This window comes from Taudactylus pleione, unplaced genomic scaffold (genome assembly GCF_031769625.1).
Source record: "Taudactylus pleione unplaced genomic scaffold, aTauple2 ptg000196l, whole genome shotgun sequence".
NCBI lineage: Eukaryota > Metazoa > Chordata > Amphibia > Anura > Myobatrachidae > Taudactylus > Taudactylus pleione.
The window spans coordinates 410,335-435,937 of NW_028284598.1; the positions used below are offsets into that span (position 1 = coordinate 410,335).

Genomic DNA, 25,603 nt, shown 5'->3' on the forward strand with positions numbered 1-25,603 from the left:
AGCATTCCTGTAAAACGACACTCCTGTAAAACGGTTGCGACACTGCAGCGTTTTTTTACCCCCCCCCCCCCCCGTTACCTCGTCACCACCTGCAAACGGTCCATAGCCGTCAATTTCTCTCTGTGTCTAAATTCTCTCTGCGAGCGACCTTCCAGAGTTACCGGGACACGTGCGCCGTGCGACTTAGATGCATGCGCTCTAATAGAAACATCGTCCTGCTCCGTAAATCTCGCCATAGCGTACAAATCCGAATCGGGCCCAATGTAAAATCTACTGCTGTACACTGAGGGCTTTCATGGATACAAATAAATTAGAAAATTATAAAAAAGAGGTAAAGATGGCCTTGTCCACATGAGCTTACGCTCTAACAGGTGTGAGGTAGCAGAACAGCACTTGTCGCGTGGGCACTCAGTTTAGTTGTTGGATTGATCGCATCAATGCCGCCATGACTCCTCAGGCCCGGATCTTCCAGGATTTTGGTTTCATGTGGCGAGTGATTGTGCTGCATGGACGCCAGGGTGCCGCTGACCAGCTGAGACTTTGCCAGAGAGAGTACTGTACAATGCCACCCTCACCTCCCGACATTAAGTGCAGCCAGCACCCGTAGGTCGCTGACAGTGGGCATCTCAGTCGCTGCACATTTGGTCTCACAGAGATACACAGGGAAGGAGGTTGTAGCGGCATTTGCATGAAGTCGCAGTTGGGCGGCCGCCAGTAGACGGTGCTTCTATGTCTACCTGTGCATCGGGCCCTGAATTGCAACTTCTGTGTCCAAACCACCATCCTGCAGGTGCCGAATCCTCGCTGGCATCATAGGGCTTCTATCCACTACTGCTCTCAGATTGCAGATTCTGTGGCCTCTCCACTACTGCGCCAACATTAAGCCCAGGGAGCAGCCATAGTGTATGTATACCTTATTAATATCGGATATAGAGGGAGATTCAGTTCTCGGCGACAGGCCTGATCAGAGCTATACGCTAATGCTGCGACTACGGTAACAAACTTTGATGCATGCGCAGTTCGACTCAGACATGCAGATGAATGGTAATCGCGAAATCATCGGAATAGCGTACACCTCTGAATCAGGCTGATGCAGCAGCGATACATCATGCAGAACGCCGCAATTAACCATGAAGAGCCCCGGTGAAAACCATGCTCCTCTGCGAGGTACTTACATTCATCGGTAGCCTGACGCTGCCGGCGAAAAGTTGACCTGAAATGCACATACGCGGCTGAAGTCCATACATGTTGCCCGATGGCTTGCATACAAGACCGATGGTGCGGCGATCGGCGCATGTGCAGAATGTGTACTGTGCACGTGCCGATCAGTGTCTGTGAGTTTGCGTTCGGGGGCGGCGTCAGCCAAAATGAATTACAGCAATTTTTTTATTGAAAAATAATTGTTGTTTTTTTTGTTTTTTGTACAATTTTTCAAAGTGTCCTCAAAGTACCCCAAAGTCTCCTTTTTTTCCCTACTTTTTTTTTATTTTTTTGCATTTTTCGTTTAATTCGTTTGAGCTTAAACGAAAAACGTTTACTGGTTTTTATATATATATATATATATATTTATTTATTTTTTTGCATTTTTCAAAAACAAAAAACCACAAATCAGCCATTTGACTCCATTTAAAAACCTTCAGTACTTTCCTAACGCCCACAAACAGCATTTTATACAATGTCCTGCTAACAAAATTATCAATTTTGGGGGGTCCAGGATGGTCTCCCCACTTTTTCATGCACTGCTCTCACATCACATCTGGCAGTCAATTCGCAAAAACCTCAGTTGTAAGTCCCGCAAATAGGCATTTTGAATTGGATTAGAGAACTCTCGTGAGCGCGCATTTGTGCGAAGACTGCAAATTTCATGAAACAAAGTCACAATTCGCACATATTGGAGTTGTATAACCCTGCGGTGTCCCATTTGCAGAGTATAGCTAACGCCATCCTGAGATAATAAGTGGTTCAATGATTACATCTATTGGTAGCAGAAATAAATGGATTTGAAGATAATTGCGCTTTGTAAAGTGGCGTGTCGTAATTACGGGTTTTATTTTGGTTCAGCAATTCCAAGGCATGCCTCGTCAATAAAGCTATTGATCATAAAGGTCAGATGGTGTGTCACAAAGCGAGGATACATACCGGCCGCTGAGCTCGTATGGCATTATCCGATGATCAGACCGGTGCTTGGGAAAGCTGAGTAGTGGGGAAGATTTTATCGGGCGCCGTATGTCATCCTAGCCGTACGTGTGAGAGTTTATCTCTCCAGGCGATGCTGAGCTGTACCCCACGGATGAACTCACATTCATTTCACTTATGTAGCATTGCTTCGTGAGGCCTCTAACGTCATTGCCAGTCTGGCTTTCTGCCTGATGGTGGCGCTGTTGATATTGCTTCTGTGTTGCGGCCTGTATTAGTCAGATATCCCTGTCCTGCATGTAAGCTCGTATCAAGGCTCATTCCCACATATCAAGAGCAAAGATAACACATGTGCTTATAATAAATGGGTTTATGTCGTAATAGGAACACTGAATGGACCATCTGTTTAGATTTTGTTTTTTTTCCTGTCTGTGAATTAAATTGATATTACCACTCGAGGTAATATAGATGAGTATTGTGTGAGTGTGTATGTATGTATGTATTAAACTTATACTGTGTAAGGTGTGTGTGTGTTTCAACGTTTCTTTACAGGTGAACTACAGGTCCCAGTGGGCCCTTAATGCCCCGCATGCTGGTACTTGTGGTTCTCCAAGTACCAGCACGCGGGGGAGGCTTGCTGGGACCTGCAGTTCTACTGTAAAGACAATGTTTTCATTCTTCTATTTTTATACTACACTAACACAATCAACCCTCCACCCACCGCCCAGGGGTGGCGGGGATAGCCCCGGGCTATCAGCCTAGGCTAGGGGTGTCCTGGAGAGGGAGACCCCTTTATTGGAGGAGTCTCCAACTCCCCAGGGATCCCTGGCCTGGGCTGACTAGCGGTCAGGGCTGATGCTGTGGCTGGGGTACCTGGTGATAGGGCTCCCCTGGCTGTGGCATCAGTCCCCCGTTAGAAAGGGTCCGGGGCTGGTTCTGTGAATTACAGGGAGACCCTACGCAAATTTTTCCCTGTAATTCCAGAACCAGCCCTGCTTCCCGTAGCTCAATGCTGGTTGTACTGAGTACAGGGAGACCCTATGTAATTTTTTCCCTGAACATCGTCAACCAGGACTGGGTTTGCAAAGTCCGGGGCTGGTTCTGTTTTGGGGGGGGACCTCACGTCAATTTTTTTTTACTTTTAACTCTTTCTTTACTTTTTACAGTCAGATACATGCAGGCATCTCACTGATGTCTGCATGTATCTGTGTGAGAACAAACTGCTCAGGCTGAAGTGAAAGCATGAAGCAGTTCTATGCTGTCGGGGATTTGCAGTTCGGTTTGAAGTGTGATTTGCCGTTTGGACATGAACATGTCAAATCGAACTGCAAATCACTGTTCAAAACCGAATCAAATCGAATTTGTTTTGCAAATCGCAACACAAATCGAAGTATAGTAGATCTAGTGAAAAAACGGTTTAGACACAATTCGATTTGAGAAGAGCTAAATCACTCCTCAAATTGCCCATCAAATCGACCTTTGATAGATTTACCCCATAGGCTGTATAGAGATTGAGAGAGAGAATGACAATCCCCAGGGTGAGCAAGTGTCATCTGATGTAGACCCGTGAACCGCTGGCTACATTATTTATTACCTGCATCCGAGTAAGTACTAGAAGAATAGATGTAGGAGCGAGATTTAACCAGGAGACGTCTGGTGCCCATTCCTCTTACATCTGTGCTTGTACTGTGCCACTGCCCCTGTGTCTCCCCAATTAACCACCCGGTGAATACATTTTCATATGAACAAGTTTAGCTTTTAAATGATGCGTTTACATTTATATATTTACGCTAGATGTCTACTTCTGGGGGGAGATGCCCTTTACGCTGATTGTATATCTCCTGTCCGCGTTGTTACATCTGCAGCCTGCTCTCCTGTAGCTGTCCCCAGACCCTGGATGTATTGCTGAGTCTTTAATTGGGCTGATCCTGCTTCCTGGGATGTGGTGCTGTGATAATAAAATGAATACGTATAATAAAGCAATATTTCATATTATAAACACATAAGAACAGTGATTAATTAAATTGCTGGCAGACGGGATGCCGGCCGACGAAATACAGACGCCGGATTCCCTGCGCCCGGCAAAATGCCGACACGATATACCGAAGGAGATCAGGATAACGTGTCGGCATCCTGAATGCCAGTATCCTGAACGTCCGGACCCCGGTAAGTATCGCAGTTTCCCCAGGGATGATGGGGGGGGTTAGGTTTAGGCACCCCTGGGGGGAGATTAGTGTTAGGCCCCCCCCCCTGGGGAGGGTTAAGGTTAGGCACCCCCAGGGGGAGGTTAGGGTTGGGCACCCCCCCCCCGGAAGGGTTAGGTTTTATGGTGCGGTAAGGGGGGTTAGGCACCACCGGGGGGAGGTTAGGGTTAGGCACTGGGGGGGGGGGTAAACTTACCACCCCTATCGGGATCTTCGGCCTTCCTGTGTCGGGATTTCATACCCATTTCCCAGAGAAGAGCACCCTTTCATAGCAAACGCCTAATGACAATACTGCAGGAGACTCCCCTATATTAATCACAGTAGGAAATGGTCCAGAAGCAATAAGGGCCTGATTCTACACCTGCATTAACGTCTTCAGTTTGAGCGGGCTGCAGTGCGGCCATCCACTTTGTATGTCTTTAGGCGCCAGCACAGTCCTCCGATTGGAAGTATAAAGATGAAAGATTCAGACAGAGAGTAAAGTCCACTTACCGTCTGCTGTGTGAGCTGCTGATCACCGGATATAGGGCTTGATTCAGAGGTGGGCACAGTTGAAGCCGTGGTTGCAATTTTTTGGGGGCCGTAGCAGCTGTAATAGGCAACTGCTAGTTTAAGCCTTCCCCTTGCACACTAGCATGCATTGGACAGTGCTAGCTCTGAGACTCTCACTTTCAATGACAGTGCAAATCCGCCGCTGCTTCTGAGCACTCCACCTTCTGTGCACCACCATCAGTGCACCATCATGTTACCCATCCACATTTGCACCAGCCTGTGGCTGGCACAGTGTCTCTCTCTGAACAAGGGCTAAACATGGCCTCTGTGGCTTCAGTTCTGCATTTGGGAATGCAGTGGCGTTCACTGACCCTCCCATAACACCCCCAGGAGACTGACTATTTTTGCGTTCACTTCATGCAACCTCCCATGTTTTGCCGGTTCTAATGCAAGCACCTCCGTACACAACAGTGGACTCTGGGCCTGATTCAGAGGCACTCGCAAAAAGAGAGTGCTCGCTCTGAATCAGGGCGGGCGCTGTTTTTTTTTAGGAGCGTCCTCCTGGCCGCTTGCATAGCTTTGGGTGACCACCCACAGCTATAGCGAGCGGCCATGATGATGGTCGCAATGGTCAAGACCATCGCGACCATCGGGCTTGTGACGAGACCCTTGTGGTAGGGTCTCGTGGCCGCAAGCCCCAGAGAGCTTCTGGCTCTAATAGAGCCGGAAGCTCTCCCACTGACATCACTGGTGATGTCAGTCGGGCCGCCCACAAACGGCAGGCGTTCGCATGGGGAACGCCTCCGTTTGTGAAGCCACCCCCCCTGCCACACCTACAAAATGGGGCGAGCGTCGATCAACATCGACAGCCGCCCCTTTTGTAGTGAGTCCCGGAGCGAGTGCTTTTTGCGCTCGCTCCGGGGCTCGCGTGCGCACTGGGCCACCAACGACCCGCTTGCGAGCGGGTCTGAATCAGGCCCTCTGTGTACACTCAAAGTAATACATGTCATAAGGGCTATCAGGACTATTCATGCATGCGCAGTAGCAAATAATCGCTCAAATGCGCACACGTAGGTTGTGGAGCAAAATACAGTAAGGATACAAATTAAGCAGAATATGGGCCAAATGTGGAACAATCGATGTAAGTACAATGGCAGCCCCATAACGAGGAAGGATGCACTTTATATTGCTCTTCACGGGACTCTCACTGTGCATACATCAATTGTTCGAGTTTTACTATAATAAAAGCGTAGGGCCTGATTCAGACCCACTCACGAGCGGCTGTCCGCTCGCAAGTGGGTCGATGTTCTGCACTGAGCATGCGCACGACGGAGGGAGCTCCGTCGTGCGCATGCGCCAGACGCGACGAGCGAAGAAAAGTCCTTCGCTCGTTGTGTCTGATCAAAGGGGGCGTGCTGTCGATGTTGATTGATCGTCAGAAGCCGGCCCACTGACATCACTAGTGATGTCAGTGGGAGTGATTTTGGCTCTGATAGAGCCAAAATCACTCCGGAGCTTGCGGTTGAAAACCTCAACCGCAGGCTCCGGCTCGCAGTTTCGATGGTCGCGATGGTCAAGACCATCGCGGCCATCAAACTGCACGCTCGTATAGCCTGTGGGTGGTGACCCACAGCTATACGAGCGTCCAGGAGGACGCTCCATTTTCATGGAGGGCGGCCCTCATTCAGAGCGTGCGCTCTGCTCAGAGCGTACGGCTCTGAATGAGGGCCTTAATCCTAATGTTCTTGCCTCTAAAACGTGGACATAATGGGGCTTTTAAACTTTGCTTTATGTGAAGATAACAATTAAAATATTGTACAGGTGGAAGAAACAGGCAGCAGAGCCCAAAATAGAATCCCCTTGGTTTCAACCTGAGGGCGTTTGGCCGATCAGATTAAAGGGACGTATTGGGCGGTTATGCGGAATGATATGGGACCCGATAGCGGCAGACATTCAGGAGGAGAGATCTGAGATACTGAGCTCGGCTTTCATACAGATACAATTGACACAGGCGAGAAACAAAATGATGTTCTCCGTATTTTCCATCAGTTATGTTCGACAGTTATTAGTCTCCTCTTTGATGATGTTAATTCTGCAGTCGAAGGTGTTATTTTATTACTTTGCTACAAATCTTCACCACGTCCATAAGTCCATCAGATGATTCCTTTGGTTATAAAGAATCTCTTATAGTGTTCACTCTAGGATTTTGTTTTGGGCAGGGTGCTAATCACTGAGGGGGGCACATTTTAATTTTTAAGGGCAACATTGTGGACGCGGTGTGTCGCTACGGCTGTGCGCCGTATTATGAATTGTGGTAACTAAAGTGTAGCATAGTATTATATGTACGGTAATATTTAAACTCTTCACCATTCCATCCCCCTCATGCCCAATTCAATGCCCCTCAGACCCCCCCACAGACCCCCCCACATGCCCCATCTATGCTCCTCAGAAAACCCCACTTGCAACCAGACCATCTCATGCCCCTTCAGTACCCATCAGACATCCTTATATACCATTAGACCAAATTACATGCCCATCAATGATCCCCATATGCCATTAGACCACCCTACATACCCCATCAATGCCCATCAGAAATCCCTATATGTCATTAGACCACCCTACATACCCCATCAATGCCCATCAGAGTGCCCATATGTCATTAGACCACCCTACAAACCCTATCTATGCCCATCAGACATCCCCATATGTTATTAGACCACTCTACATACCCTATCTATGCCCATCAGATGTCCTCATATGTTCTTAGACCACCTTACATACCCCATCAATGCCCATCAGACGTCCCCATATGTTATTAGACCACCCTACATTCCCCATCAATGCCCATAAGACGTCCCCATATGTCATTAGACCACGCTACATACACCACCACCACCACCCCGTTGTTTGAATTGCAATTAGCAATTCATGGCGCTCCTGTAAAGGGCCGGTCGCACTTCTTCATTTAAAAAAAAGGTCAGGGTGCAGCGCAATCAGCCTAACGGGAACACTATCTTGTTAAAAAAAAAAAATCATTCACCGCTATTTATACAAAATTAGATTAGGGCAACATGGTAAAGTAGTAATATGTAACAAAAATAAAATAATAATGATTCTCCTCCATCTACAGACAAGTCCACATAGTGATCTGACGTAAAAGTGGCTCTAACGTACTCATTTAGGGCTTTACTGTGAGTCGCACGCGATGCCGATGTTCATGGAATGAAGCGACTATTTGCCACAGCCTGTGTGCGATAATCCCTAAAAACTTGTACGGCAAATGTGTTCCACGGAATGTACGCACAGAGGGCCTGATTCAGAGCCGCTCGTAAGCGGCCGCTCATTCGCTCCGAGCGATGTTCGCACAACTGCGCATGCGTATGGGTTGTAATACGCATGCGCGAACAAATCATTGCGGTCGGAAACTGTGTGCTCGCAAAATAGCGAATGCCTGCTAATTTGAGTGACAGAATGAGGCGTTTGTGGGTGGTAACGGGAAGGTGCTTGAAAACGGGGAGTGAAGATCCGAACGCAGGCGTGCCAAAAAGTCAAAACGGGCGTTTAATGGGTGTGCATAATTAACAAAGCAGCGTCATCGACCACGTCACTTGGTTGTTTCTTAGCCTGAACTGTTCGCATGATTGTGGTAGGAAAATCCAACCACAAGCACTGCGAGCAGTTCAGATGCCTTTCGATGTACTCAATGAATCAAATAAATAGCGGAGATGACGTAAGATGCGAGCGGCCAGGGGGCGTCTTGACAAAATAGCGAGCGCATATTTCGTTCGCTCGCTCAGACATAGAGGCGTCAACAGACCGCAAAGAGCGAGCTCTCAATTTAAATAGCCGGCCCCTTTTTCTAAACGAGCGAGCGCAAATAGCGTCCGGCTCTGAATCGGGCCCAGAGGTGCAGTAGCTACTGAGACGCAGGGTCTGCGCCCCGCAGTCCGCTATCCCTGTGCTGAAAATGGGGAACTCTATGAACACTGGCATAGGAAAAACTGGAAGAGATCAGCTCCCAAATATTGCCGTATAGGACAATTAGTAGTGTAGCCGTATAATCTGCACCAGTGAGAGAATGTAACAGATGCCGATTAGGGGACCTACAGATGCCGGAATCCTGAATCCCGTCCTTTTATCCAGAATCCTCCCATACGGTCTCATCTTTGACGTTTTCAGATGGATATAAGGCTCTAACTGCTAATCCAGTGACTTCCTAATGAGATTGATTTGTGTTGCACACTGGACGTGCACAGAACCAGGATTAGTGACAAGCAGATTGTTGGCTCAGCTCCGCTACCTCAGCTGCAATTAATGTTTCAGGCTGTGTTTTCCCACAGGCTCAGCATCTGGAGCAGGGAGAACCGATGCACAGTTCCACCAGCCGGTTTGTAACCAGCAGGTCTGGGGACATTGTCATGCATTGGACTTTCTATCTGCAATGCTGCTCTTCCACTTCCCGAGCAAACCAGCCTTTATTATAACCACTTATTCCTCTAACCTCCAACCCACTCACTTTCCGTGTCCTCGCCACCTACTTCAAGGACAAAATCAACACCATTCAAAGGACTATGGGTCTCACTCAGACCCGGTCGCAAGCGATGAGCGCTCGCAACTGGGTCGATGTCAAGGCCATGCGCACGCGCAGTGGCCGCACTGCGCGTGCGCAAGCCCCGGAGCGAGAGAGAATTTCTCTCGCTCCGGAGCTCACTACAAAAGGGGCGGCTGTCGATGGGGGGTGGCAACACGAACGCTTGCCATTTTGTGGTCTGCCTCACTGACATCAGCAGTGATGTCAGTGGGAAGCTTCCTGCTCGATCAGAGCAGGAAGCTCCCTGGGACTTGCGGCTGCCGAGACCTGGTCGGTCGCTAAAGCTGTGGGTAGCTAGCGACCAGGAGTCCGCACTTCACACCACAAGCAGCCGCCCTCATTCAGAGCGACCGCTTGTATCTAGCGATCGACTCTGAATGAGGGCCAATCTCTTCCTGCCTCCCAGCCGATCCTTCTCTTGCTCTCCCCAATCCTCCCTCCGTTCATTCTCCGTTGTAACCAAAGACAAGGGGGCCCCGTTTTCGGGGGTTAACCACAAATATTACGTATCCCCCAGATGTATGAAGGAGGGACGGCAGTAGACCTCTCCGATACCTGCTGCGATCCCTCCATTCCCGCTGGCAGCCTATAGGTTTCTATGGGGGGGAAGCAATCGGGAAGCCGACTGCCTATATACCGGCAGCCGGCTTCCCGACTGTCTTATCCCGGCAAGGGTGAAATGCCGGGCGTCTAGATGTAGACGCCCGCATTTCCCCGACGCCGGGAGACCGGTGCCCGGCATCACGATCGTAGTGATGCCTGGCGCCGCGAGCGGACAGCCGCGGGGGGGTTAGGTTTAGGGCTCCCGGGGGGGACTTAGGGTTAGGCACCCCCCCGGGAGGGTTAGGGTTAGGCTAGGGGGAGGGTTAGGGTTAGGCACCCCCCCGGGGGACTTAGGGTTAGGTAGCGGGGAAGGGGGTGGTTAGGGTTAGGCACTTAGAGGGGGGATTAGGGTTAGGCACTTGGGGGGGAAGTTAGGGTTAGGCACCCTTAAGGAGGGTTAGGGGGGTTAGGTTAGGTTAGTGGATACTTACCTATCCACGATCAGGATTTCCAGCGCTGTCGGGCTTCCGCTGCGTCGCGCTCTTCTCCTGTCGGGCTGCCGCTGACGGGAATCATACCCATTCCCTATGGGGGACGTGATGCTGCCAAATTTCCCAAATGTATGCATTCTGGAGATTGGCCCCTGCAGCTAACGTCATCTGAAGATGCCTATGGGCTACACATCGCATAATTAGCTGGCAGAGGGTTCCCCCGGAACCCTCCCTGGGAATCTTGGCCACACATGAGCAGTAGACCCGACAAACTCCGGGCACATCACAGGGACTGGCTACTGTTGGGAGCCGCGGTCCCTGCGTGTGTCAGATGATACATGACCAGATCGCATTGCAATGCGATCATTCATAAATAGGCCCCATAATCATCTCACTCCACAATCTGGCCTCTATACCCTAAGCCTTCTCTGCTTCCCCACTACACGCACGCCTCTAGCTCTGTTTCTTGCAGCTGCCACATTCCTGCCTTCCTTTACTCATTTCACATAAGTAACCCTCCGGTGGACCAGCCATTGTCTCCAAGTACCGTCCTATTAATCCCCTAAAACAAAACTACCTAAGCGGCTACTGTACAACCGCCTCACTAGTGTTCTCTCCTCTCCTCCCCACCTTCTGCCCCCAACATTCCACTGAAGCTGCCCCCACAAAAGTCATCCTGTTCTTCCTTTTCATTTGTTTGAACCTCTCAACGCCTCCTGCACAGACGTCACCTCGTCACCTCGCCCTTTTCTTGGTTCATTTCTTACCTACCCAGCTGCGCCTTTAGGGCCTGATTCAGAGGCGCACATAATGCCAACGCTGCACGCAAGGGACCATTGTTTTCAGTCTGCCCATGTGTCCGTGTCGCACTGCGCTTGCGCCCCAATGATCACCGCTCTAAGACGCAGAACCAAATTGCATGCGGAGAGAGATAATTTTGGTGGGCATTTAAGGGTGGTCACAGGCGGGGTGGCTAGCCAGACGTGGGCGTGTCGTGTGCGTGTCACAGTCAGCGTCTCTGGGCCGGATTCACTACGGTTCGCAATTCTGCTTATACGCACGCAGCGCAGCTGGTAATATCAGCGGTGCTATTTAAATATTTGCATTCACATTGCGATCGCAGCCTGACATAAGGACGCCCACTTCCCCTTACTCACATCCGTATCCTAGGCAACATTACGATACCATCGGTAACATCGGACCCATATACACACTTGCACATGCCCTGACCTTACTCAGAAATTGCTAACATGCCATGCACGCTATCAGTGCTATGGCTGCTTATGGCCACGCAGTGGATAATTTATGCACCCCCTGCAACGTGCTGGCACGTCTGCGTTCGCCCGATCACCCCCCCCCCCCCCCGTCACCACCAACAAACGGCGCTTCCTGTCGCTCACTCTGCTCTGTGTCTATGTAGCCTCTGCAAACGCTATTCTGAATGCAATTGCTAGTTCGTGTATGCGCAGGACGCAACAATCGACCAATTGCCTGCGTCTTTGCAACTGCGATCCAGGCCCTCTGTTCAAAGACGCAGTTGTACTGGCTTCGGCAGCCATGTTCAGATTCTGCGCCTCCATAGGCCTGGTGCAATCTACAATGATGCGACCGTTCGTGAGTCTTAATACGCAGAGCGATGGATTAGTTCCTCAGCCGGTGGGCGTCTCAGTAGGAAATTCCTCAGTCGCGGCATTAGCTTAAAGGCGCCGTAGCAATGCGGCAATATATGCGATTGCAGTTGTAACTCTGGGCCTAATTCAGCGCAGGAGGCAATTAGCGCTCGCTCGTCCAGAAAATAGGGGCGGCTATTCAAATGAACCGTTCACTCTTTGCGGTCTGTTCACGCCTCTAGGTCTGAACGAGCGAACAAAACTTGCGGTCGTTTTTTGGGAAACTACGCCCCCTGGCCGCTCGCATCCTACGTCATGTCCGCTATTTATTAGATTAATCGAGTACATCAACCAGCGTATGAACTGCTCGCTATTCTTGTGGTTGATTTTTGCTACCACAATCTTGCGAGCAGTTCTGGCTATAAAATAACCCAGTGACGTGGTCAATGACGCTGCTTTGTTAATTATGCACACCCTTAAATGCCCGTTTTGACCTTTAAGCACGCCTCACTCAAATTATCAGGCATTCGCTATTTTGCGAGCACATGAATTTCGACCGCACTGACTGGTTCGCGCATGCGTATAACGATCCGTACGCATGCGTAGTTGGGCAAACATCGCTCGGAGCGAACGAGCGGCTCTGAATCAGGCCCTCTGTCCACCTTTGAAGCTGCCCTTAGTGACACATCAACCTCTCTTCCACTCCTGCAATTTGTTTTTGGATTTATGTCTATATTAGACTTGCAGCCCCCTATGCCCGGAGCAACAAGAAAGCAAATGCTTAGTACAGTATTGGTGTGTACACATAAGTGTATCCTGGATAGGCAATCTAATAAGACTTGGAAGTATATCCAGGTAACCCTTTTAGGGGGTGTATCATCTGTAAGTGCAAAAATACAACATGGGCCTGATTCAGTACAGATCGCAGCTGGGATTACGCACACAGGGTCTCATTCAGACCCACTCGCAAGCGCCTATGCGCTCGCAAGCGGGTCGATGTTGAGGCCCTGCGCACGCGCAGCGGCCGCACTGCCCGTGCACAAGTCCCGGAGCGAGAGAGAAATTCTCGCCGGGACTCACTACAAAAGGGGCGGCTGTCGATGGTGATCGACAGCTCGCCCCGTTTTGTAGGTGGGGTGGGGGGGTGGTTACACAAACGAAGGTGTTCCTGACGGAACGCCTGCCATTTGGGGGCGGCCCCACTGACATCACTCGTGATGTCAATGGTGAGCTTCCGGCTTTAATCTTACCACAAGGGTCTCGTTGCAAGCCCCGATGGTCACGATGGTCTTGATCATCGCGACACTCAACCTGGCCGCTCGCTAAAGCTGTGGCCTAGCGAGTGGCCAGGACCCTGGGCCGAAAAGTAGATGCGGCCGCCCTCATTCAGAGCGAGAGCGAGCGCTCGCATTTTGCGAGCTCCTCTGAATGTGGTCCACAGTCTCACTGCGATATGCTGATCTACTCCACAGCTATGCGAGCGGCCAAATGACGGTCGGGCTTGCGACGAGACCCTTGCGGTAGGGTCTCGCTGCCGCAAGCCCTGGAGTGCTTTTGGCTATCAGAGCCAAAAGCACTCCCACTGACATCACTAGTGATGTCAGTGGGGCCGGCCCCAGACGGTAGGCGTTCCCATGGGAACGCCTCTGTCTGGGCAGCCACGCCCCCGACACCGACATCGACAGCACGCCCCCTTTGGTGCGAGACCCATAACGACGGCCTGCCCGTTGTTATTTGGGTCTCGCGCATGCGCACGACGGAGGCGGCTCCGTCGTGCGCATGCGCACTTGGGCAACATCGACCTGCTTGCGAGCGCTCGCGAGCGGGTCTGAATTAGGCCCACAGTCCCGATCGCAGTGGAGTATTCACGCACGTGCACTGTAAAGCATACGCATGCACAGAACGCAACAATCGGCCGATTGCGAGTGTAATCGCAGTTGTGATCCATGCTGTTCATGCCTATAGCCGCTGACTTGCGTTGGCTCTTATTGTAAGTAATTGACTGAAAACACCCTGCACATAGGACCTCATTCAGAGCCGCTCGCTGCGGGCGCTCGCTCTGAATGTGGGCGTTTTTTTTTTTTCTCCGGCCGCTCGCTAAGCTGTGGGAGACCACCCGCAGCTTGTGCGAGCGGCCAGGAGACCATCGCGATAATCGTGACCATCGGGCTTGCGATGAGACCCTGGGGTAGGGCCTAGCTGCCGCAAGCCCGAGTGGACTTCCTGCTCTAATAGACTAGTGATGTCAATAGGTCCTCTCAACAAACGCCAGGCGTTCCTAAGGGAACGCCTGCGTTTGTCCGGCCACTCCCCCTACCCGCCCACAAAACGGGGCGAGCTGTCAATCAACATCGACAGCCGCCCCGTCTTGTAGCCTGAACTTCAGTCACTCAGTGGGGCTCGCGCATGCGGGCACCGGACGCGGCACATGCGCAGGGTATTAACATCGGGCCCATAGACTCACGCGAGCTGCGTTCTCCTTTGCGTGGGTAGAATATGCAACAAGTCCTCACTGTCAGCAGCACGTACCTGCACCTCATTACAGCATCTGCAAAAGATACACCTCCTGCTAACGGGCGTTTGCGAATATCTGCAGTTCCGCACGGCCCGCATGTGTGTGTGTGAGTTCATTTCCTCAGCATGGACAATGGCCCTCATTCAGAGGCGGTCGCTCGGGAGCGATCGGTCGCACCCAAAGTGATTGAGAATATGCAAAGCGAGCGCTCAGTCGCAACGCACATCGTAAGCGTGGAAACACCCACAACAATGAAAGCACACCTCCTATCTCTACGGCCTAATTCAGAGTTGGTTGCAGGCGGCAACCTACGTCAGCACGATTAACACCTGTTATATTGTTAATTGCCTACAAACATCGGTTGAGGCAGAAACCATCGCCTGCACTCGCAATGCTTAAGGTAGACCCTGGGCTACCCTTAGCACTGCGAGCAGTAGCGTCGTTATTGCAACGAGATGACGTGTGTGATGACTCGCTCAGTAATATATGCACGCCCTTAAAACGCACTTTTTAAGGTCAACCACGCCTGCGTGCGCACCACCACACCCCCGTTCACAAGCACCTTCCCCTGTAACCACCCGCAAACGGCACAAAATGTCAATCGCAGCTACGACCTCGTAGTGACTAGCGAGCAAGAGGATTGCGGTCGGGAAGACAGGCTTGCGCACGCGCGCTGCCATGTGTGCGCATGCGCAGTTGAAAAAAAACCGCTCGCTACGTCCAATAGCTCCGTGCGGCCGCCTCTGAATGAGGTCCAATGTCTGCTCCTGGCAAGATACGCGCTACAAACGGGCGTACGTTCACCTCTGCATCGCCCCTCAGCCCACAGCTTTTACGTATCGTGCAGAATTCTTCAACGTTTAATCTGTATCACACCATAGATTGTAAACTCTCTCACAAGGAAGACCCTACCTCTTTTTTTTTTTTTCACATCAGCATTTATTTTACCTGCCCTGTTTGCCCCTATCATATTTATTACCTTAGTTCGCCACTGTACGGTGTTTACGACAACAACATAATAATAAGTAATTATGTCAACTTTTTCTATGTAAAGGCCAATGTACACCCCCTTCCCCCTCCCCTCCCTTGCTGATCGAGTCATCCATAGCTCATACTAGTAACATCTGTATGACAGAACAAAGTGTCCCGCGGTACCTGCACAGCCAGTAATTAAAGGTGCTCATTGTCTCCTGGTGCTGGCAAATGCACTCAATAAAGAAATGTACTAACATTGTGAAACAAGGGAAATTCTGCCGCCCCTGCAACTCAGCCTGTCCATATATAGCGTTTTCTCATCCGATCTTTATTATAGTGCCGCTGTGACGCAAGAAGAAGGGGCTGATTTACAGCTGGGTGCAGATATCGCTCGGTTTCCCCATTTGCAGCCATGCACCCCATGCTGTACTAAAAGGGGTGCACACTATTTATGCCTGCAGGGCACATAATGAATGATCTTGCATGCAGTACATACTGGCAAGTGTTTTGCGTTTGGAGTTAGGCTGTGTTGCTGTCCCTGAGCCCAGTGTAGCATTGTATATTTCCCTGCAGCGTTAATTGGTACATTGTTACCCTGATTCAGAGGCGCATGCTATTGCAGCCGCAGCTATGTCTTTATAGGCAGCTGCGGCTACGTCTTTATGCTAACGCTGCAGCCGACGGGCTTCCTTCCTTCTGAGACGCCCCCTGTGCGCATTAAGACACACCATCGCAGATTGCACCAGTCCTATGGAGGCGCGATTTCTCTGTCGGAACATGGCCGACTGCGTCTTTGGATTCAGTCGCTGACCACGATACGCCTGTGTCTGGCTAGCCACCCCCGTTACCTCCCAGAAATTCCCACCGAAATTGCATGGACTTCCGTTCAATTTCGATTTGCGTCTTTGCGCAGTAACCATCAGTAGGCATAAGCTCTATTATCAGACTCAGGCACGGTCTGGAAACATCGTCCGACATTGCCGCTGCGTCCAGCTCTTAATCAGGCCCAGAATATGGGTTTCTTAGATTTAGCTGCCATATTTAAAACCGGATTTTGGCATTTAAAAAAAGAGAGTCGCTTTAAATGTAGCCGCAAAATCAACAAAATCTTCAATTCGCAGCCTGTGACATATACGCCTGAGTTGGATGCTTAAAGCCAAAGTTGCTCCCACATTGCGTACAGTATAAGCATATATTCGCCCTTATACAGAGCTGTACGCATCTTGCGCCCATCCGCCAGCTTACCCATATTTCGCTACTAATCATCTTCATCAGGGCACATCTCCACCAGCCCATACTTGGTGGAAAAGATACAGTAACACACAGTTTTGGCGCCACGCACTCACTGAACTTTTCCTATGTGAGAATGCCCCAATATCGAGCAGTTCCACCTCTCCAGTTGCCAGTGCATTACCTGTACAGGCGTCCACGTGGGATGCAGTTATTATACCTACAGCCGGCATCCTGGTTGACGAAATCCCAGCGCCGGAATACCACTAACCTGCCAGAAGACCGTCGCCGGAATACCAACAGTAGTGGAGATGCCGACATCGGAATACCGACAGCGGGGATGCCCATCGTAAATATAGCGGGGCTGGTCAGCCACGGATGGGGGGGTAGGTTTAAGCATCACGGGGGGAGGGGGAGGTTAGGGTTAGGTACCCCCCGGTGGTGGGATAATGTTAGGTACTCCTGGGGGGGTTAAGGGTTAGGCACTAATGGTGGAGGGTTAGGTTTAGAAACCAAGGGGGGAGGGTTAAGATTAGGCACTAACGAGGGGGGTGGGGTTGGTGTTTTGATGCAGGAACAGAGGGTTGGGAGTGAAGGAGAGAGGGTTACCATACTTACCGGACCCTTGTCGGGATCCTGAGTGGTACAGTATATTAACAGCAGGCATCCTGACTGCCGGGATTTCATACCGATTCCGTCCAGGTGGCTCATGAGCTTGCGCAGTGCGAAAACACGCAAGATGCACTCTGCAAAAAGGCGTACATCCAACTCTGCATCACAACCTACGTTTTTCTGAGATTAAAGAAATATGTGACCTGCAACAATGGAACACTAGCCAAAACGTCTTTCTTACAAACCTGGATAAATAATGGCAGTGTTACAAGTCACAGGCGCGCCTTGTTACATACTCAGGTTCTGGCCGTCTCCCCTCTACCGGGTTCTCCCGTCCTGCAGCCTCACGTCCAGACTATTCCCTCTGCTTGCCGGTTATAATGTGTCCTTACGTGTCCATCTGGTTCCTGCCAGTCGTGTCCTTGCCCGTCTGTGCCAGAGTCTACCTGCGATTTATATTGTTACCTGCATTCTTCCTCCATCATCCTGAGACCTGTTTGCTCAGTACCGCGAGCGACATGCGGGCATCTCCGTGTTGTCCTGTTTCTGCAGCCTTGCCGCTCATTCCATTACAGCATTCCTGCAAATTTAACTACACCGAGCTGCCAGAGTTCATCTCAGCTCCCAAGGCCGCACCTTGTAACCATAATATACTTCTGCCTTTCAACTCGTATCACGGCCCCCAAGGCCACATCCAAACTGTGTAACTACACCTCGTCCATCCAGGCCGCACCTCGGCTCCCAAAGCCGCGCCTCGTAACTAAAATATACATCTGCCTTCCAAGCAGCATAACGGCCCTCAAGGCCGCATCCAAACAGTCTAACTACACTTCGGCCCTCCAGGCCGCACCTTGGCCTTGAAGGCATTTTGGGTGCACATTGGGCGCACTTTTGTAGCGCCCACCTTTGTAGTGCCCAATAGCTGCCAACACTTCAGCAGCCCAAGCAAGCAAGAAGCACGGCATACCCCAATAGAGGTGCCTGAGCTCCGGATTCTCAGACCGGATTGTCAAATTGTTTCTAAAACTTAAAAGTTAACCAGAATTTCTCAACCTCAGCCTGACTATGACTGCGCAATGTTAACCCACACGTGTGGACCGATTTGAACTTGATACATTTTTGGATGGTTCCAGTGACAAATACAGTGAAACTCTAGCAGGAATGGCAAACTTCATATACAGCAGTGTTCCATGTTCCATATACAGCAGTGTTCCGTGTTCCATATACAGCAGTGTTCCGTGTTCCATATACAGCAGTGTTCCATGTTCCATATACAGCAGTGTTCCGTGTTCCATATACAGCAGTGTTCCGTGTTCCATATACAGCAGTGTTCCGTGTTCCATATACAGCAGTGTTCAGTGTTCCATATACAGCAGTGTTCCATGTTCCATATACAGCAGTGTTCCATGTTCCATTCACAAAAATAAAATATAATTTTTTTTTTATTAACTCGTTAATTAAACATATTATTTATATAAATTACATATTTTTATTTACTTATATAATGTCTAAAATAATCTAATGAAATCAAAACATACATTTTAGCGTGTATGGCCTCAGAGAAGAGCGGAGAAGAGCGGAACGCTATCTGCTTAAGGAGGAAGCCAACTGCGAGGGCGATCCACAAGTTTCAAAAACTCAAATTAGAACCTGGGCTATTTGGCGATTGCGCGGCAAACACGTTCGATTGAATTTTGCCGCGTTAAGAAATTTTCCAGCACCTCTAGACTCCTCTTGGGTTAAGATGCGAGTACGTAGAGAAGGAAGACTTTAGGACACAATGTGTTACCCAACCTGAGCCCCACTTTTAGGCCACAATTCCTCGCTGCCACGGGGACACCCCGAGCCAGTCATCGCCGTTACTGTCACTGTGTACAGTGTGCGGCCTGAGCGTCATAGCCCCCCCTGCCGCCCGCTGTGTGCCCACACGTAACACAATCATAGCTCACTTAGAGTAATTGAGTGAGAGTCAGGTGACAGAAGAATTTCATATAATATCCGTGCCCTGGAAACAGACACCTGATCCGCTCGGTCACACAGCAGCCTCGCACCGTACCTCGCCTTTCATCAGCACAATGTCAATAGCAAATGCATCTGTAAATAGTCCCCAGGGCTTACTACTAATTATACACGGCGCAGGGGGTCAGATTCCCGCGGCATGCTCTTTATGCACAGACGGTTTAATGGTTACAGGACGAGTCACATATTCAGTAAGCAGCTTGAAAGGAACTCGCCGAGACTGACCCTGAGAAAACAATCAGAAGTTTGCTTTCTACAGTCTGACTGGTTGCTGCATATTTTTATCATTATCATTTCACAGCCGTTTCCATGAGTTAGCTAATAAAATATTAATGTAGAACAGGCTTGTGTAACCCATGGGGGCACTACAAGTCCCAGCCAGCACCATGGTGTAGTTCCAGTGCAGCGAGAGAGCCTCATGTTACATCTTCTCTCTTTTCAAAACTTTCTGATTCTTCGCCTCAAACTTTTTTTTGTTTTGTTTCTCCAACCAGGAAAGAGTCCAGTTTATGGCTGTACCAGTAGCGGGCCAGGATCTAGAGGCTGATAGGGCCCCTGGCAAGGTAATGTTTTGGGCATCATTACCAGGGTGGGGGGGGTTACTAACTACCCGGGCTTGTTGGAGGGGCCCAGGTCCACTGCGGCCACCCCTCCCTCTCACCTGTCAGCAGCCTGGCACACGCTGCTGTGTGCTAGGCTGCAGTGAGACCAAGGAGACTGATGTCGCTGCACAGCAGTCTGCTCTACCTGTGCTGGGGTTGGGAGAGCGAATACACTGAACGTGCACCCCCATGGATTTGCACCTGTGAGGGACTCACAGCTCCCCACTCGTCGCTGCACAGTGCTGCAAAAAAAAAAATTGTAAGGGGGCGTGGCCATTCCTCCCGCAATTAGGCCATGCTCCCAAGTGTAAGGGGGCCGAGCCGGATCTCTATGGCCCTGCTCATTACCCCGCCCTTTTGTTAAATATAAAGTTAGCGTTACAGATGTGTCCCCATACACCTGTCCTCAAATCTCGCGCCACGGACTTTGCGTCTAAGTCGCGCCACCTCGTCGCCAATATTTTCCAACAAAATATGCGTTTCAGTCGCATCACAATGCAACAAGATGACAGTGCGCGGATACACTGGTGCTGACACTGCGTGCAGCTGCTGTGTGCTACTAAGTCCGGGAATCGTTACCCGTGGCGGAGAGTCTTAGTCGCGCTAGGTGTCTCGCGCCATATGTGTCAAAAAGGATAAGTGTATGAGGACACGTATGTATCCTCGTCCCTCAGTGCCCGCCAGACCCTAGACAGTTGTCTCGTTTGCCCAATGGGTGACGGAGATCTTTCCAGCGCCTTGGTTCATTCCTTCTCATCCCTGGATAGAGAAGATGTCTGTTCAGATGTTAAGTTGGATGTTGTCCTCCACCTCCCCCTAATCTGACTGTTTACTAATCTACCATGTTGCTCTCTGGACTGTCAGGAAAGCGGTAGAGATGACAACTGTCAGAGGGGATGTATGAGACTGCCTCTGATCTGCTGGCTGTGTGACGAGACCCATATGCAGGGCACGATGCTGCTTGTGGCATTTACTGACACTTGAGTTCATGCAATACTCTGCAGGGATGGGATGCTCTGCCTCGCTGTGACGATTTGCAAAGCAGTGTTCTGCAGAGGCTGTGCCCATTTGTCAGGAAGCTCATGTTAGGGCACAAAGGCACTTATGGCACACCTGACCTGGGGCCTGATACAGCAGCTGTTAAAACAGCGATTACGTACGTAATCGGCCGATTGTTGCGTACTGCGTATGCGTTGCAGTGCGCGAACACTCCACTGCGATCGCAATGACTACGCAGACCCATCACAGAGTGATTGACAGGAAGCACCGTCTGGGGGTGGTGACAGGGGGGGGTTTCGGCGAAGTGCAGGTGTGTCAGTGCGTTTGAACGTCGTTGCAGGGGCGTGCATAGATTAGCCACTATGATGCCATGCGCAGCTTGGGCTTGCACTGCGTGCGATGAGGTTAGCAATTCCTGAGTAAGGTCCGAGCTTGTGCAAGTGTGCGTGAGGCTGCGATGGTACTCGGTGTTACCGATGGTTTCGCAGTATTCTAAGTATTAAGGATGTGCGTAAGGGAAGGGGGGGCGTCCGTTTGTTAGGCTGTGGCGGCATAGCGATCGCAGACATTAGCAAATCTTTACAGTGAGACCGTGAGTAATCGCTATTGCAATCGCAGTTTCGATCCGTACTGAATCATGGCCCCCAGTGCAGCTGAGCTGCTGCTCTGCAGAGATGTGATGCTCTGCAGAGGGCCAATCATTCTGCCAGAAATAAGTTGGACTGTGAGACAGCTGGGTACCATTCATCGACGGAGACACCGACTAAAGTGGGATTGCACAACCTGAGGTGTTGTGGAACTGGCTGTCTGGTGCAGCTTGCTGGGACTTGCAGTTCCACAACACCTGGAGAGCTGCCTGCTCCTTCACGTGACGGTGGATGTGCTGTGCACAGGTATTTGGCTGGCCTGAGGAGGGAGGATGTCACCAGCATTCTCTGCCGAATGGATGGGGAGTGACAGCCACTGAGCAGAGGGGAGGGGACAGAGCCAGAGCCTCCAGCAAAGGACGCACCACGGGCAGGTGCTGGAAGGACCCAGGGAGGGCGAAGAGAGGGATGTTCTTCAGGTACCCAGCAGGAAATGGGTTAATGGCCAAGTGCTGCGGAGAAGACTGAGTGTCGTAAAGGTGGCACAGGGCAGCACTCTGCAAGGAGGAGAGAGCAATATCCGGCAGGTAATGGGCTTCAGTGGTAGATGTTACAGATGCAGGTCCTGGGGGGCATATTACACCTTAACCTGTAAAATCTATGGGGGGGCAGCAAACTGTGAATGTTTTGATCTAAGAATATGAGCTATTTATTGGTGCAATAGTCTGTTGCCCAGAATGGGGATATGGTGCATATAACAGCATAGTAGTCTGCAAGTTGGGTGCCTTATTGCTGATTCTAGATGCATTATCTGCTGGTGATGTGTGACTTGGTGAAGCCTCCTGTGACTGGGACTTATGGTGCAATGCTCTGCAGATAAGTAGATTGCAGGCAGTGGAAGGCACAGGGAAGGGTTAGTGTTCCTATAGTGTCCCCACTATGTGCACATGCAAGGTGTACCATTTTTTGTAAACGTGAGGTGTGATGGGGAAATGCATGAGGTACCCACCTTCTCAGTGCCATGTCCGACAACGCTGTAGGCTGGCACTGGGGCATTACAGGGCTCGGGGAGCGATGCATGGGATGCTTATTTTGTGCGCTGGAGTGTTTAAGCTGACACAGTCTTTGACCTTGCGTTGTGCTTCTTGTTACAGAGCCATGAGTGACAGCGGGTGACAGCAGGTGACAGTGGGTGACACGGCTGTGATCCTGTCTGAAGTGACTCTGAGCAGTAACACTGATAAGAGGGATCAGGTCCCACGGGAGCTTGCAATCTAACACCGGCTCTGAGGATGTGAAATATTGATCAGTAGCGGTCTGCGGCATGTCGTGCAACTCGGGGGAGTGCAGGGGGCTCCCCCTCTACAGCCTCTACACAGCACCCCCTGCCCAGGACCCCATGCATTACTCATCTGTGGCCCTCAGCGCAGACCCCCCCTTAAACAATGGCTCTGGATCCCCCTGCTCTCCCCAGGACCCCACGCTGCAGGTGAGCAGCCCAGCTGGGGGTGCGAGGGACCTGCAAACGGACTACTCCCCCAAGTGCTTTTATCGCCACTATCTGACCCGCACCAGCATGCAGGGCGACATCTACAACTTCCTGGAAAGACCCAGCGGCTGGCGTTGCTTTATATATCATTTCAGTGTGTGAGTACATTATCCCTATATATATATATACTGTACATTTCCATCGGCATGCAGTGGGCACTGGACTCCCTCCAAAGTGACGTGCCTCTTATCTCCAGTACAGGCTCCTGTCCTGTCCCTGTCTCCATTGCATTCATTAGAACTTGTAGTACCCACTCGGTTTCAAGGTTGGCAGATTGCTTTAATGTTTAACAAATACATTATTCAAGCTATGTTAGCTGGACTGCCAGACCCATGATTGAAGCCTCTCATAGGAAAACTGCAGTTGTGGGGCCACCGGCTCCCAGGCGTAACAATTGTGGCTCTAATATGTCATAACTAGTCCTTTAATGTGTGATGCAGCGTACTGGCCCTGTCTGTTCCTACAGGATATAGTATACAGCACCTTCCATCTCTGCCATTGCACAGCCAGAATCCCTTCTGCCGGTGTGAGTGTAACTAGTGACACTTGGAGACTAGACCGGCATGGCAGAGCTCGCCATCGCTTGGCTAAGCTCCCTATTATTACATCTTAGCAAGCAGAGTACGAGGAGTCACTGGGAGGTATGGTGAACAGCAAGTACCATATACATACGAATGAAGGCAGGTATTGAGAATGGCACCTAGCATTCAGGACAAGAGAAGTAGTACTGCGTAGTCATCCAGACAGGCAAAGGTAGTACAGACATATAACATTCGCAGTAGGAGAAGTGGTACTGAGCTGTCATTAAATACAGGCAGAGTAAGTAGAGATAGTGTAAAATACAGCATTCTTAGTAAGAAGTGGTACTGTGAGGTTATCCGTACATACTGTACAGTGTAAAAGAAGTACTGTACCTGTAGTACTGTGCCGTCCATTCATACGTACAGAATAAGTAAAGATAGTGTTAAATATATCCAGCATATAGAATAAAAGAAGTAGTACTTTGCCATCATCCAGAATACGAGAAGTGGTACTATGCCATCACCCATACAGACTGAGTAAGAAACGTGGTACTGTGCCGTCATCCATTCATACAGAGTAAGTAAAATGGTACTGTGCCGTCATCCATCCATACATACAGAGAAGAGGAAATATTACTGTGCCATCATCCATCCATACAGAGAAGAGGAAATATTACTGTGCCGTTATCCATACATACAGAGAAGAGGAGTGGTACTATGCTGTCATCCATCCATACATACAGAAAAGGGGAAATATTACTGTGCCGTTATCCGAACATGAGAATAAGAGAAGTGGTACTATGCCGTCATCCATCCATACATACAGAGAAGAGGGAATATTACTGTGCCGTCATCCATACATACAGAATAAGTAGTGACACTGTGCAGCTACCCATACATATATAATAAGTAGTGGTTCCGTTCTATCATCCATACATACAGATAAGTAGTGGTACTGTGCCGTCATCCATGCATACAGAATTAGAGAAGTGGTCCTGTGCCGTCATCCATACATACAGATAAGTAGTGTTACTGTGCCATCATCCATACATACAGAATAAGTAGTGTTACTGTGCCGTCATCCATACATACAGAATAAGTAGTGTTACTGTGCCATCATCCATACATACAGAATAAGTAGTGTTACTGTGCCGTCATCCATACATACAGAATAAGTAGTGTTACTGTGCCATCATCCATGCATACAGAATTAGAGAAGTGGTCCTGTGCCGTCATCCATACATACAGAATAAGTAGTGTTACTGTGCCGTCATCCATACATACAGAATAAGTAGTGTTACTGTGCCGTCATCCATACATACAGAATAAGTAGTGTTACTGTGCCGTCATCCATACATACAGAATAAGTAGTGTTACTGTGCCGTCATCCATACATACAGAATAAGTAGTGTTACTGTGCCATCATCCATACATACAGAATAAGTAGTGTTACTGTGCCATCATCCATACATACAGAATAAGTAGTGTTACTGTGCCGTCATCCATACATACAGAATAAGTAGTGTTACTGTGCCATCATCCATACATACAGAATAAGTAGTGTTACTGTGCCGTCATCCATACATACAGAATAAGTAGTGTTACTGTGCCGTCATCCATACATACAGAATAAGTAGTGTTACTGTGCCGTCATCCATACATACAGAATAAGTAGTGTTACTGTGCCATCATCCATACATACAGAATAAGTAGTGTTACTGTGCCATCATCCATACATACAGAATAAGTAGTGTTACTGTGCCGTCATCCATACATACAGAATAAGTAGTGTTACTGTGCCGTCATCCATACATACAGAATAAGTAGTGTTACTGTGCCATCATCCATGCATACAGAATAAGTAGTGTTACTGTGCCGTCATCCATACATACAGAATAAGTAGTGTGACTGTGCCGTCATCCATACA

The 25,603-nt window shown here is 49.8% G+C and overlaps 1 protein-coding gene across 2 annotated transcripts in view; it reads left to right on the top strand.

The window, feature by feature from the left end:
• The window catches only part of LOC148518925 (potassium voltage-gated channel subfamily KQT member 1-like), a 146,681-nt gene that overhangs the window by 7,478 nt on the left and 113,600 nt on the right, over positions 1-25,603 (top strand). The window contains exons 1-2 of one of the 2 annotated variants that reach the window (XM_088476832.1): positions 22,073-22,193; positions 22,761-23,253. In XM_088476832.1, coding sequence (XP_088332958.1) covers positions 22,931-23,253 — 323 coding nt within the window. In that variant the 5' untranslated portion in view covers positions 22,073-22,193; positions 22,761-22,930. Of the gene's footprint in view, positions 1-22,072; positions 22,194-22,760; positions 23,254-25,603 lie in introns of those variants that run through there. The other variant, XM_088476831.1, reaches the window with a different exon arrangement.